This window comes from Armigeres subalbatus, chromosome 2, assembly GCF_024139115.2.
Source record: "Armigeres subalbatus isolate Guangzhou_Male chromosome 2, GZ_Asu_2, whole genome shotgun sequence".
Lineage (NCBI taxonomy): Eukaryota > Metazoa > Arthropoda > Insecta > Diptera > Culicidae > Armigeres > Armigeres subalbatus.
Genome location: NC_085140.1, coordinates 302195776 through 302209521, shown reverse-complemented (window position 1 = coordinate 302209521; position 13746 = coordinate 302195776). Strand labels below are relative to the sequence as shown.

At 39.3% G+C, this 13746-nt stretch overlaps 1 protein-coding gene across 1 annotated transcript; it reads right to left on the bottom strand.

Moving 5' to 3' along the window:
- Window positions 1-4126: 4126 nt before the first annotated feature.
- On the bottom strand, window positions 4127-6633 carry LOC134216634 (ionotropic receptor 75a-like). Its single transcript, XM_062695492.1, is given in 6 exon segments — window positions 4127-5221; window positions 5282-5729; window positions 5847-6008; window positions 6070-6296; window positions 6298-6470; window positions 6576-6633. Coding segments are annotated over 5 exon segments (1518 nt in total). The 5' UTR covers window positions 6436-6470; window positions 6576-6633; the 3' UTR covers window positions 4127-4678.
- Window positions 6634-13746: the final 7113 nt, after the last annotated feature.

Genomic DNA, 13746 nt, shown 5'->3' with positions numbered 1-13746 from the left:
GCGTCTTGGAATTCCCGAGTACCTGTACAAGATTCTCGGAAGCTACTTCCAGAATCGAGTACTGGTATACGACACGGAGGCGGGTCGGAAGTGCGTTGACATAACCTCAGGGGTTCCGCAAGGTTCCATACTGGGTCCGGTGTTATGAAACGTCATGTACGACGGTGTCTTGAGGTTGAAGTTCCCGGTGGGCGTGGCAATCGTCGGCTTTGCTGACGATATTACGCTGGAGGTCTACGGCGAATCGATCGAAGAGGTGGAATTGACTGCAGCCCACTCGATCGCAATTGTGGAGGAGTGGATGAGTTCCAGGAAGTTAGAACTGGCTCACCACAAGACTGAGGTGGTTGTTGTTAACAACCGAAAGTCGGAGCAACAAGCGGTGATAAGGGCAGGCAACTGCACAGTCACCTCTGAACGCTCCATCAAACTCATGGGGGTAATGATCAACGATAAGCTCACCTTTGGTAGCCACGTCAATTACGCCTGCAAGCGTGCCTCCACAGCTATAGCGGCATTGTCCCGGATGATGTCCAATAGCTCTGCGGTTTATGCCAGCAAGCGCAAGCTTCTGGCTAGCGTTGCTCTGTCCATACTGAGGTATGGGGGGCCCTGCGTATTAACTGCTACAGAACGAAGTTAGAAAGTACGTATAGGCTCATGTGCCTAAGAGTTGCGAGCGCGTACCGTACCGTGTCGCACGATGCACTTTGCGTCATCACCGGTATGATGCCTATCGACATAGTTATCGGTGAAGACATAGAGTGCTTCGAAATGCGCGGCACGAGAGGCATCCGTAGGACTGTCAGGGTTGGCCTCAATGGTCAAATGGCAGCGTGCGTGGGACAGTTCCACTAAGGATAGATGGACACATAGGTTGATACCGGAGATAGGTACGTGGGTCAAGAGGCGCCATGGAAATCACTTTCCACCTGACTCCAGGTCCCACAGGCCATGGTTGCTTCCAGACAGTACCTACACCGGTTCGGACACTCGGCCTCGCCCGAGTGTCCGGTGTGCGTAGGTTTAGAGGAAACGGCGGAACACGTGTTGTTCGTGTGCCCGCGTTTCGCACAATGCGCGACCACATGCTTGCCACATGTGGTCTGGACACTACCCCGGACAACCTAGTCCGGAGGATGTGTAAAGATGAAGTTGGCTGGAACGCCGTTTTATCGGCTATCGTCCAAATCGTCTCTGAGCTACACAGAAGGTGGCGCGTGGACTCGAGGGATGGCTAGTTCAGGCGCAAATAAGAGGTGGTCCAAGGGTTCGGAGTCGGCTTCATGGGTCATACCGGTGCCCTGTGGTCGAACTCGATCCTTTTATCGAACAAGTGGCCGCGTGAAGAACAACATGGTATCGTCGCTTTCGCGGCGTCGGTCAACCGGGCGGGTTCCGAGCCCGAGGACGGAAAGGGGTCCTCGTCAAGGCTGGGGCAGGCGTAGGCACCGCGTCGGCAAGTCCTCTGTGTGCTGGCGAATAGGCCCTATCGCAGAAAGGTCAATTTGGGGTGCACGCGGCATCATCATTCTTGATACCAGTCGTGCAGAGGGAAGCAGGCGCGAAGTCGACCCTGCCCACCTTCCGAGGACATAGGGCGTGGTAAGGCCACCTGAAAAAGCCGGCAAATGCGCTGGCACGACACCATGATGTTCTTCTAAAAAAGCGAGTCACGATGTTCGATGCTGCAAGGACACGCAGCTAACCTCGAGGGTGCGTTATGCACTGGCCCCCCTTTGAAGCATTACTTTCTGGTTGTACCGAAGGGACGATGGGCTTGGCGGCAATGGAAACGGTTTAGCTGGTCGGGGATGCAGTCCTGCCTCCCTCATTGGAGGTGACCACTAACCCAGCACTTCCTGGTCAACCCAGGATGTCTGTTGAGCAGATTCCCCCTCCATTGTTTAGGAAGGAAAAAAAAAAAGAGTGAGTAAGTGAGTGAATGGGCAAGAAATTAAAAGTAAGTGAGTGAATAAGTAAGTGAGTAAATGAGTGAGTCAGTAAGTGAGCGGGTAAGTTAATGAGTGAGTGAGTAAGTGAGTGTATAAGTAAGTAAGTTAGTAAGAGAGTAAGTGAGTGAATAAGTAAGTGAGTTTGTAATTAACCCAATGAATAAGTAAGTGAGTGAAGAGTTAATCAGATGATGAAGAGAGCTTGAGAGTGAGAAAAATTTAATGAACAAGGAGAACGAGGGATTTAGTAAGTTAGTAAAAGAACTAGTTAATCAATTAGTGAGGAAGTAAACGTGTGAAGCCGTGAGTGACTGATTGGGTAAGCGAGCGAATGTATAAGTGAATAAGTGAGTGAATGAGTGAGAAGTGAGTATGCGAGAGAACAAATTTATGATTATTTGAGTAAGAATAAAAAGACGGACGAATTAACGGCGGACGGCGCGTCTTAACGCACGGCTAAGGAGGGCCCCAAGGGGGATTGTATTATATTGTATTATAAATCCTGTTGAGGCCTCAAGTTATCGCCCAATCAGTTCGCTTTCTTCAATAAGCAAACCATTTGAGAAAATATTTTAAATAGAATTATGTTTCATATAAATGACGATTCTATTTTTGCTGATGAGCAATTTGGTTTTCGCCATGGGCATTCAACCGATCAACAAATATGAAGGATATTCGACTGGTATTGCTCTTCTTGACATACTGAAAGCATTTGACAGTATTTGGCATGAAGGTTTGATTGCAAAATTGATCAATTTTAATTTTTGCTCTGTACATTATTCAACTGATCCAAAATTATTTATTTTACCTCTGACTTACATGATTTACCACCAGGGTGACACAAATCCCAATTTGCAGATGACACGGGCCTTTCCGCCAAAGGGCGAAGCCTTCGTGTCACTTGTAGTAGTTTGCAAAAAAAATGGATATTTTCTCCACTTACTTGCAAAAATGGAAAATATCCCCAATGCTTCCAAAAGTCAGCTTATAATTTTCCCACATAAGCCGAGAGCTTCTTATTTGAAACCTTCTAGCAGAAATATTGTCACTATGAATGGGGTTCCAAATAACTGGTCTAGCGAAGCTAAATATTTAGGACTTCTGCTGGATCAAAAATTAACTTTTAAAAGTCACATTGAAGGCCTTCAAGCCAAATGTGACAAATATATTAAGTGTCTATATCCACAAACAAAAAATCAAAACTTTGTCTTAAGAACAAACTTTTGATTGACAAACAATTTTTTAGACCTGCCATGTTGTATGCTGTGCCAATATGGACTAGTTGCTGCAATACCAGAAAGAAGGCCCTTCAGAGGATTCAAAATAAAATTTTAAAAATGATTCTGAGGTTGCCTTCGTGGTATAGTACCAATGAACTTCATAGAATTTTTAATATTGAGACATTGCAACAAATGTCCAACAAAATAATGTCCAAATTTAGACAAAAATCGTTTATTAATGGATATAGACACTTAATAGGGTAAATGAAGTGGCGGAACTAAGCACTTTCCCTCACTGGTTTAGCTCTTAAAACTGATACATATTTTGTTTTGCTTACCTTGTAAGTGTATCCAAAAGCTATTGGACTTACTTTTCTTGCAGTCGGAAAACCATCGCAACAATTTTCATAATTGTGCTCTAAAATTAAACCACCAATGGTACAGTGTTCCAATAGTTGCGGTATTTTTTAATTTGTGTTCCTATAGTTGCGAATCCCATTGTTTTTCTATGGGACTCGCAACTATGGGAGCACTACCGCAACTATTGGCGCAAAGACGGAAACATTTTAAAGTGTTTTAATGATAATTACCTATTTTGGATGAATACCGTGGTTGTTTCTCTTTGAAAAGTGTGTTGATATGTCATGCAAACGATAGATCATTGCGATTAATTCGTAGATTTGACAAAACATGGATTACCGCAACTATTAGTACACCCACAACTATCGGATCAATTGTGCCGTATATTTGTTACATTTAACTTGAATGCCTTCAATGTGATTTTTAAAATTTATTTTTTGATCTAGCGGAAGTCCTAAATATAGTCATTTTCTTTATTAACTAAAAATGATACAATAAGCTGGATTTTTGTTATTTTATATCTTTGACATACAGATTATAAGCTTTTTTTTTAAAGATCCATAGACCGAGTTCAGTACTATTGCATTTTATTCTACCACTGTAATCTTTACGGATACATTTTTACAAGATTTTTATAGATCCATGGAATGCAGTTAAATTGAAATGGTTGTTAAAGTTATCAAATTTCAATAACAAATCAATACCTTAAAAATAACTTTAAACAAAAATTATTACCAGAGCTGAAGAGTCTTGTGGCCAAACACTTGATTTGGGAAGATATTTAAAAACACGAAAAAAAACAAAAAAAAGAATAAAAGTCCAACCCACATTGAACATTGCACATGAAATGTTTTTGTAGGCTTCAGAAAGTTTTTGATTTATTATTTCAATAGCTTGTAATTTGTTATCTCTACAGTTTTTTTTGTTATTTTCTGTCCATCAGTTCCAGAACAACAAATGGCTTGAATGTGAACATATATAAGATCTATATCAAGTGGCGCAGCATCATATTAAATCCTTTAAACATATACTCCCCGTAAATTCACAACAGTTCCATGTTTGCTTGATTTCCTATCTACATGGGACTGTTATGCATTTATAGGCAGAATAGGTTGTATAGAAATAATTATAAATATCTTTGATTTACAGGAACTTCTTTTTCACTTTTCCATCCGCAGTGATCTTTTCGAAGGTTTTATCCATGAACGCCCTGGAAGAATGTTCAGAAATCAACCGCGCCAAAATTTCTGCTCCGAAAACCACTGCCGATAGGAACAACCCGAAACCAAGTAGGACAAATATCGGCAAAGCACCGGCTATGGTCACACTGGATATAATACTTCCAGAAAAGCATTCCGGTTTCTTGGCCACCCAATAATCGGAAAACTTCTTCTTGATGCCAACCTCCAACATTCGGGTGTACTTCACTCTGAACAGCTCACGGAAGGGCGAATCTTTGCGCACCACGTGATCCACGAACTGCGTTGGCATGCTTTCTAGCTCGTTGAGGTCGCACACTTCCGTCGAGTCGAACGTATCCCGTATCAGATTGTAAGCCACATTCCGTTCGCAGTTGTAGGCGAAATCGCCTCGACGCACTCGCTGGAGGCCCACCGATGAGTTGACGAAGGTTTTATCGGTAACTTTCTTCTTGGTGAGGTAGTCCACGTCGGGGAGGTGAGACTCCTAGGAAAAGAAGAAACTTATTGAACATATTCGATATGTTGGAAAAAATAATCCATTTACGTAGAAAAAAGCCTTCTCATATGTTACGTTTTCGATACCCAACTCAATGTGACTGTTAGCGAGCTGAACCAACGATTTGATATCTGATTCCTTATGGCTTCCGATCAAATCCGACACTATTTCCGATGTGTAATAATTGTATACCATCAGGGTGCATAGCAGCATGAAAAGCTGCATTGCCCTTCCAGATAAGCTTTCCGGCATGTATTGAGATCCTTGCTGACAGTAGTTTCCGAGAAATTCGACGATCAAGCTCATAAAAGGTGGGTTCTCCTTGGCATTAAAGTTATCTCTGAGATTGTACTCTGCGGTGAAGCTAAATTTCATGACAATGCTGCCAAGAACGATGGTCAACAAAATCATGAGCCAAACGTTGGTCGAAAATGGTCTGATGAAGGCGTTATCGGTTAGTTGAGTGCTTTCCGGAGTTTTGAAGACGAACATCAATCTGGAATGTAATAATCGTCAATTAGTTAAAAAGTACATTTTTCCAATCTCCTGTAACGTATTCTGAAGATGAATCGACCGAGTCTGATCCATTTTAATGATTGGTTTACAAACATACTCAAAAGTCATGTAACTCATAACGCTTGCCAGGTGTTCCATTCTTTTGATCTTTGTCATCAAGCCTGTTGACGAGAGATCAATCTCCCTGTTAACCAGTGCGCCAAGAATACCCCCAGTAGAATCATTGAACGTCCAGCAATCGTAGTGAATATAACGAACACTGAAATAGAAGAAGCTTATATAGTTGAAACACCACACTTCTATCTAAACAAATCTCCAACTTATAACGCAAAGTCGAATGCAAAGCTTTGATCAGTCGATGGCCGAAGCGCACGGCATGATCCATGTGACGATCCTTATCCGATTCCAGATGGGTGACAATCTGCTCTATCGAGTGGTTCAACAGAGGGAATCTCTGCGACACGGTTCCTACCCTCATCGTCAAATCCGAAAGCGTTCGACGATGTTCATATTTGGGTTTACCGTCAAATCGACTGGGACCTAAAACAGCTAGTATACGGAATAACGTCCCTATCGAGGGTTATATTCAACTGGCCGCCAAGAGGACGTCCATTGTTGTACACATCGAACAAACCATCGCTGGTGAGTACTTTGATCTCGGAATCTACGTACAGATCCACGTTCATAAGAAAGTCGAAAATGGTACCATTGGAATGGCGATCTACTATGAGCCAAAAGTTGACGTTGAAAAAACAGTGATGAAGTATGCACTAAAATAGCAACATTATTTAATGATTGCGGTTGTATGAACAATCAATAGTTTAACCATCAATATGAGTTCATCGCTTCCAGCGCATTCGAAATCCAAAACCACTCCAACGTCAGTTCGAAATTTATCCGTTATGCGATTTACGCCAAAAGCATCCTCATCCAGGTTCACTAAATCTACAAAAAATGCTGATTCGGAGGCGGCCCTTACAAAATCCTGGCTTTCTGGAATAAGAATTTATTGTTTAAAACGGAAAATATATTATTTTTTGAGAAAAAATGCAGAGAAACTACCAATTTCTAACAAAAGATAAGGAAATTATTTAGACTTTTTAGTGGAATTTCATCAAAACGGATAGTACTAACTCGTCTTATGACGAGTTCTAACATTTTCGATCACCTGCATGCTCCCAACAATGAAAAACTGTAATATAATTAAGATTGGTGACAGAAAAGTAACTGAGTATCAATTGGGTGACATGAATTGAGCCTTCCATGCTGATTTATGGCACATACAATTATAAAAAAAAACTATTGAAGTAAGATGTCTTCCACATTATAAACAAAAAACTGATCCCTCTAATCATGCAACGTCGGACATCCTTAATTGAGTAGAACATCAAACATTCAGGAGCATCAAACAGCCTTGTTTGGAAAATTGAGAACAAATTTCAGCTTGATTGACACTGATTGTATAATCATTAGTGTTTGCTTTGAATGTTCGACGTCGGAAAACATCCAAATTAACATTGACTGCCTTTCAAACGACAAAACCTTTGTTATAAGAAGCTTTTATTGCATTATGATGTCCAATATATACTGTGTCAATAAATTATCCGTACAGTGATGGCTCGGATATAAAATAATTTATAAAACATGTTTAATGAAACGTTAAATTGGTTATAAGAAAATGTGCAATGTATGTTCATGTCTTTTCAGCGTTGAAATCAAATAAACACTCTAACATTGGCGTAACTAACCCCGATGCCCAGGGGGGGGCTATAGCCCCTTCATCTATTTTCTCTATTTTGAGCTTCTTTTCAAAAATTCTCAAACAATTTAAAACCTCTTTCTATCTTAGTGGTAATGTGATGAGTATGGCCCAACCACCTAAGGCAATCACACTCATCCAAGCACGTGCTTTTCTCAAGCATGTTTTTTTCTGTTGTAGCCCACAGTGTCGAAGAGCATTTATTTACCAGCCGATGATTACTACAACGACTCAAATTGATAGCTATTGCTATTGCGACTAAGTGTTGTAGCGCTCGGCTTGGTCCCGCACACTGTGACGGATCATATTCAAACGTTTCAGGGATCCCAATGAGATTCTAATTGGAATTCTCCAAGAATTCCAACGCGAATATTCCAGGAATTCCGATGGAAATGTTCCAGGAGCTCCAACGGACATGTTTTAGAGATTCCGTCTGAAATCCTCCAGGAATTCCAACGTGAATGTTCAGGGTTTTCGTAGCAAATGTTCCAGGGATGTAGAAGAACATCGTGGTAAGATTTCTAAGCAATCTATCGACGGATCCAGAAGCAAATCGTCGAGGGACAGTAAATTAATCCTCTAAGGATTCCGTAAAGAATCCTCCAGCGATTGCGAAGGGATGTTGAAGCAAATCGTCGAGGGATTTCGAAGCAAGTCATCGAATGATTCCGAAGCAATTCATCGAGGGGTTCCGAAGTAAATCCTCGAGGGAGCCCAAACTAAATCTTCGAGGAATTCCGAAGCAAACCGTCGATGTATTCTGAAACGAATCGTCGAATGATTGCGAAACTATTCCTCGATGGATTTCAAAGCAAATCGTCAGAGGGATTCCGATCGGCGAGGGTTTCCGAAGCAAGTCATTAAGGGATTCCAAGGCAAAATGTCGAGAGACTTGGAGATTATCATGCTGCTTGGCAAGCGGAGGTCTGCTGAAAATCTTTTACTCTAGTCCGTGATGATTGACCACATATCTTTGACTGCTAACACGATTGCTTTGATTGATATTTTGGTAACTCTACGTTGTTGTTCATATCAAGCTTGGATTCATGGAGTAGGCTTTGGCCCGGCAAGACGTTTTTTTCCTCTGTCATTTTGCTCGATATTTTCTAAACATCAATTTTCGGACAACTACAGGAAGATATCAAGCCAACCACATCAAATGTTCAACTCTCACTTCAAGCGGCAACCCTAAACCAATGGATCAAGCACCAACCACAACAAAAACATCAATGACAGTGCAATGAACCAGGAATGAAGAAAAAATCACTTGCGTCTCCTTCAGTATGGGTCGAATAAGGCGTTAGGAGCAGTGGCGGTGATTCCAGTAGCGCAGTTACAAGTCGCTAGCCTTAGTCAGCGACTAGGAACTAGAACACAAGCCTCAAGCGGCTGCAGCTGTTACACAGAAGGTACTATACGGCCGCCCACCTGAAAAGTGCAGGAATAGGAATTGAAAATAAGAGTACTGGTCGTCAAGTTTGCCGTGTTATAGCTGTGAAGTGGAGTATTTCTTTGAGTATCACTGAATCACTTATTATAACTAACTGTTTTATTCTTTTTGCGTATATTTCTATCTCCTTTTTTTTAAATCGATCTGTCATGTGACTGAAGAACAGTATATTAGACTTGTTCATGTTTATAGGCCTGTCCAACGCCACACAGCTTAGACACTTCTTGTACGATATTAACAAATTTTGCAAACCATAATTGCACTTCTGTTTAGTGGATACTTAAATGCCGATTCGGATGTTTCATATGATTTGATTTATTGTACTATAGGCTGTAAGCCCGTTACCCTACTTATACATAATACACATGATTATGGTCACACATACGATTGTCCTCTTAAAATAATCTTAATCTATCACGAATTACTTATGTTATCATGTTTGTAGAAATTACATCTTGTAGTCTGTTAAATTCATGTATGAACCTGTTGGTAGACTCGTGCTGCGTATAGTTCTTTGATCTAAATGGAGGATCGAAGACTACGACGACGACGAACACAATATGTAAAGCCCACTCAATTGGATCATAGCTGTACGTAGCATAATAGACAAATTGCCGATCGTTCTATGGTTGCTCGACATTCAACCTCATCCATCGCTGGATCACCACCAAGCTTTATTTCAACATAGTTATTATTATAGTCCTTTAATACAGTTTTCGCCATTCAATATAATTCGGCCTCAGATAGCGGCAAGCCTGTTAAGACCTTGAAGTCGGAGGATATATACTGATCAGATAAAAAATTGTAGAACATGAATTTAACTAACTCATTTAGTAGATCAGTTAAATTATTCCAGGAATTGTTCATTTCAGGATCCTTTTGAATGTCCACTAGCAAAATAACATAAATTTGAAATTCACGAAATCGGAACAAAAATCATAAGAAATTTATTTCAAAATTTCCTACAATATTTATTTTGAATTTATTATATTTCAGCCGGAGACAGGCTCGTACCCATCTTTTGAAAGTTTGTGTCTTAATTTCCAACTTTGATAATTTCTTCTAGGATCTGTAAAATCCTTTTCCGAATTATAAAACAAAAAGATATCGTTGTTAACTCCAATGATAAAAATCTCAGATCTTGGAAAAATTGTATTAGGATTAAGGTACCCCGGGGCAAGTGAAAATACGGGGTAAGTGGGTACTATGGCTGCCGATAAATAGGTGAACGTTTTTAATGGTAACAATGTTCTAGGAAGATGAAGCAGAATTATCAACGAATTCGCCTGACACAAAAAAAATTGGAATCAAAACCATTTGCGGTACCATACTAATGGTATTGTTTAATCATGACTTTGAACTACTGGCAAAATCTATTACTTTTATTTTAATTCAATGGATTTCCAACTATTTTGTCGTTTCTAAATTCATCATTGATGTGGAAAGTGAATATTTTGAGCAATTAAATAATTGTGTGACATCGAAAACGATTCAAAAGTTTTGATTAAAGCCAAAATCTGCTATTTTCATTTTCCCTTGATTTTTAACATACATGGGGCAAGTGGGACATATTTGAACAACATTTTCGATAGAGCCATTTTACCTGTTTTTAGATTGTTGTCTAGTGAAAAATAACTTCAACACTCATATATCATATGAATCTGAATCAAATGTAGTTGATATCGTTGGTTTAGTTGTTAAGAAGTAGTGTACAGTTGATTTACCAAATGTGAATTTTACTTTCTGAAAATTATCTCCCTAATGGAAAAGAGCAATGGTTATAACTATGCAAAACTTTCCGTTTACAGTACAAACAATCTATTTATTCTACAATAGATCAACAGGTTTTGTTTTGTGTTTTGTTATTTTTAAACTTCGTATCAGATTAAAGGGATCATCAGATAAATAAAGTGCTTAAGACATAAGTTGGCCATTTCGTTCTATTACAAATTTACAACACCGCCTGAATTAAAACGTCCCCTTTGAAGTTTTAATTTATGTAATAATTTGTGTTAAACAGAGAAACATTCATTCGAAAAGTGAACAAAGATTTGCTTATCTCCTCCATCTTACACATTTGGTAAGAAAGTAGGCTAATGTAAAGCCAGACAACAGACAATTAAACAGTAAACCGGCTGTTGTCTTGTTTTTTATCTGCTGATATTTTAATCCCTTTCTTTTGTCAAAAACAAAAGTCGGACAATCAATAAACCCCCATCCATGATCTGAAATACTACGACTCGGAAATTACATGAACATTATATCTACATTCTTCAAATTATTTTCGTTTGCCAGTGCAGAGCAGAATAGGTCCCACTTGCCCCGTTTGAAGGGGTAAGTGGGTCCCGTAGGTAAATTTATTTATGTAACTACCAATATTTTTGTAACTGAATAAATGGCTTACAACATGCCTACACTTCAACAACGGAAGCATATAATGATGTATCCGTGGTTAATGTCCTGAAATACCCTGTTTTCTGAGTATGCCTTAGCGATTTTGCTGAACTAGCGTTTTTTTAGGTCCCACTTGCCCCGGGGTACCTTATTAAAACCTAGTCAAACTCTCACCCGTACGGAGAGTGGTTACAGGAATTATTTTTATAAACTTATTTTAATTAAATCTTTAATGCTTTCAAAAAGATAAAGAAGACTTCCTAAGTCTATTATAAATGTCTCTAATATCTATGATGTTCAACTATATTTTAGATTTTTGAATAATTTCGAACCCTAAAATATTCTTACAATTTCTTCAATTTGAGTAGAGGAATCCCTCACTTCTTCAGAATACCATGGTAGATCGAAAATCTAAGAAAACATTACTCTTATTCAATGACACTTTAAAACGGCTGAAAACTTAGCTACAGCAAACTTATACTTATATTTATATTAATACTTATAATCTCCGTAATCTTGAAAGTGCGTACGAAAAAAAAGTCATACGTTTTCGAACAAAATTTTTTTACGTTTTTTTTTGCCAGATTACGTATTTTTGGACGAGGATTCAGAATATATAAAAATCTCATTTTGCCCAAAAATGTCACATATGCAGTTTTTTAAACAAACGGTTTACATATAAGCAAACACTTTTCATATTTTGTCATTTCGTATTATGTCTAGAGAAGAAATGTATTTCAAATTATTCGTATTCTTCCATTAGATCGTATTAGATCACTGTAGAGTTATTGTCAATTTTTGTTGATTAACCAGCCCACCACAGTTCAAAATATAGTTGTGTTGTACTTATCAAAAAAATGTTTCTGAAAAAAAGGTCGTTGTACGAGAAAGGCAAAAAATTCAGAATGCATATTCATATCAATCAAAACAATTATGTCATTATTCATGATACTGCCATCCGTATTTTTATTTCATCTTTTCAGAAATCAAGAAGTCTATTTCTCGATCTTTGAACCAGAATGAAGCATATTTCCTGATCTAAACCAGAACATCTTGTGAAGAGCTATTGATTTTCTATCTCTGAAGGCATAAATCTAAAACTAGCTGGCGTTGCAGAAAGGTCCTTCCTCGTCCAGGACATGGAATTGAAACTTGGTGAGAGAATTTCATTATATATTTACCACATTATATTGAAACTATATGCTAATATACCATAAAAAAACCATCAGGGCACCCGATTGAAGCGATTTGGATAGGAAGAGTGGAATCGCCAACTTCCTATTGTTAACATCTCGTGGATAAAGGGCGGGCTCTTCTCCCCATCTATTGGGTCAATCTGGGAAACGAGGGCTAGATTATAATATTGTATGTACGAACTTTCTTCTGGAAGGAGATTCTCTATTCATCCCGTGGATTCGCATAAGTGTCTCTGCTTATGGAACCACCACACCCATTTTGGCCCTTCATACAGGAGTCTGATGAAATACAAACAGTAGTATAGTCATGATCAAATCGTTTGTCAGATATGGCCAGTGCTATCGGCAGGTGCCTTGCTACAATAGATGGTAGTATCATCATCATCATCATCATCATCTACGTTGTTGTTCATATCAAGCTTGCGTTGATGCTTTCAAATCAATTAGATATTGGCGAAAAAAGGTTGCATGAAGAAGAAAAAGTCGAAGAATGATATTTAAAAAAAAATGCGCGGTAGAGCATACGGAAATTATTTTAAAACTCTCAAAAATTCTAGGAGCAATTTAATGAAAAACGATTAGCGGTACGGGGTTGGACTCTTTTTATACTATGTGGTTTGGGGTCATTTGGCCGAATGCCGTTTGGCCGAATGTCGTTTGGCCGAATGCCATTTGGCCGAAAGGGTCATTTGGCCGAACGCCATCTGGCCGAATGCCGTTTGGCCGAATAGTTGAAATTCTCTGAATGAAAAACAAATAAAGAAGAAGGAAAGAGAAAGAAGAAAGAATCAAGGAAGAAAAAAGAAGGAAGAAGCAAGAGGGAAGAAGGAAGAATGAAGAAGGAAGAAGGAAAACGGAAAACGGAAGAGAAAGAAGAAAGAAGGAAGAAGGAAGAAGGAAAAAGGAAGAAGGAAGAAGGAAGAAGGAAGAAGGAAGAGGAAGAAAGAAGAAAGAAGAAGGAAGAAGGAAGAAGGAAGAAGGAAGAAGGAAGATGGAAGATGGAAGAAGGAAGAAGAAAAAAGAAAGGAAGAATAAAGAAGGAAGAAGGAAGAAGGCAGAAGGAAGAAGGAGAAAGGAAGAAGGAAGAAGGAGGAAGGAAGAAGGAAGAAGGAAGAAGGAAGAAGGAAGAGGGAAGAAAGAAGAAGGAAGAAGAAAGAAGGGGAAGAAGGTAGAAGGAAGAAGGAAGAAGGAAGAAGGA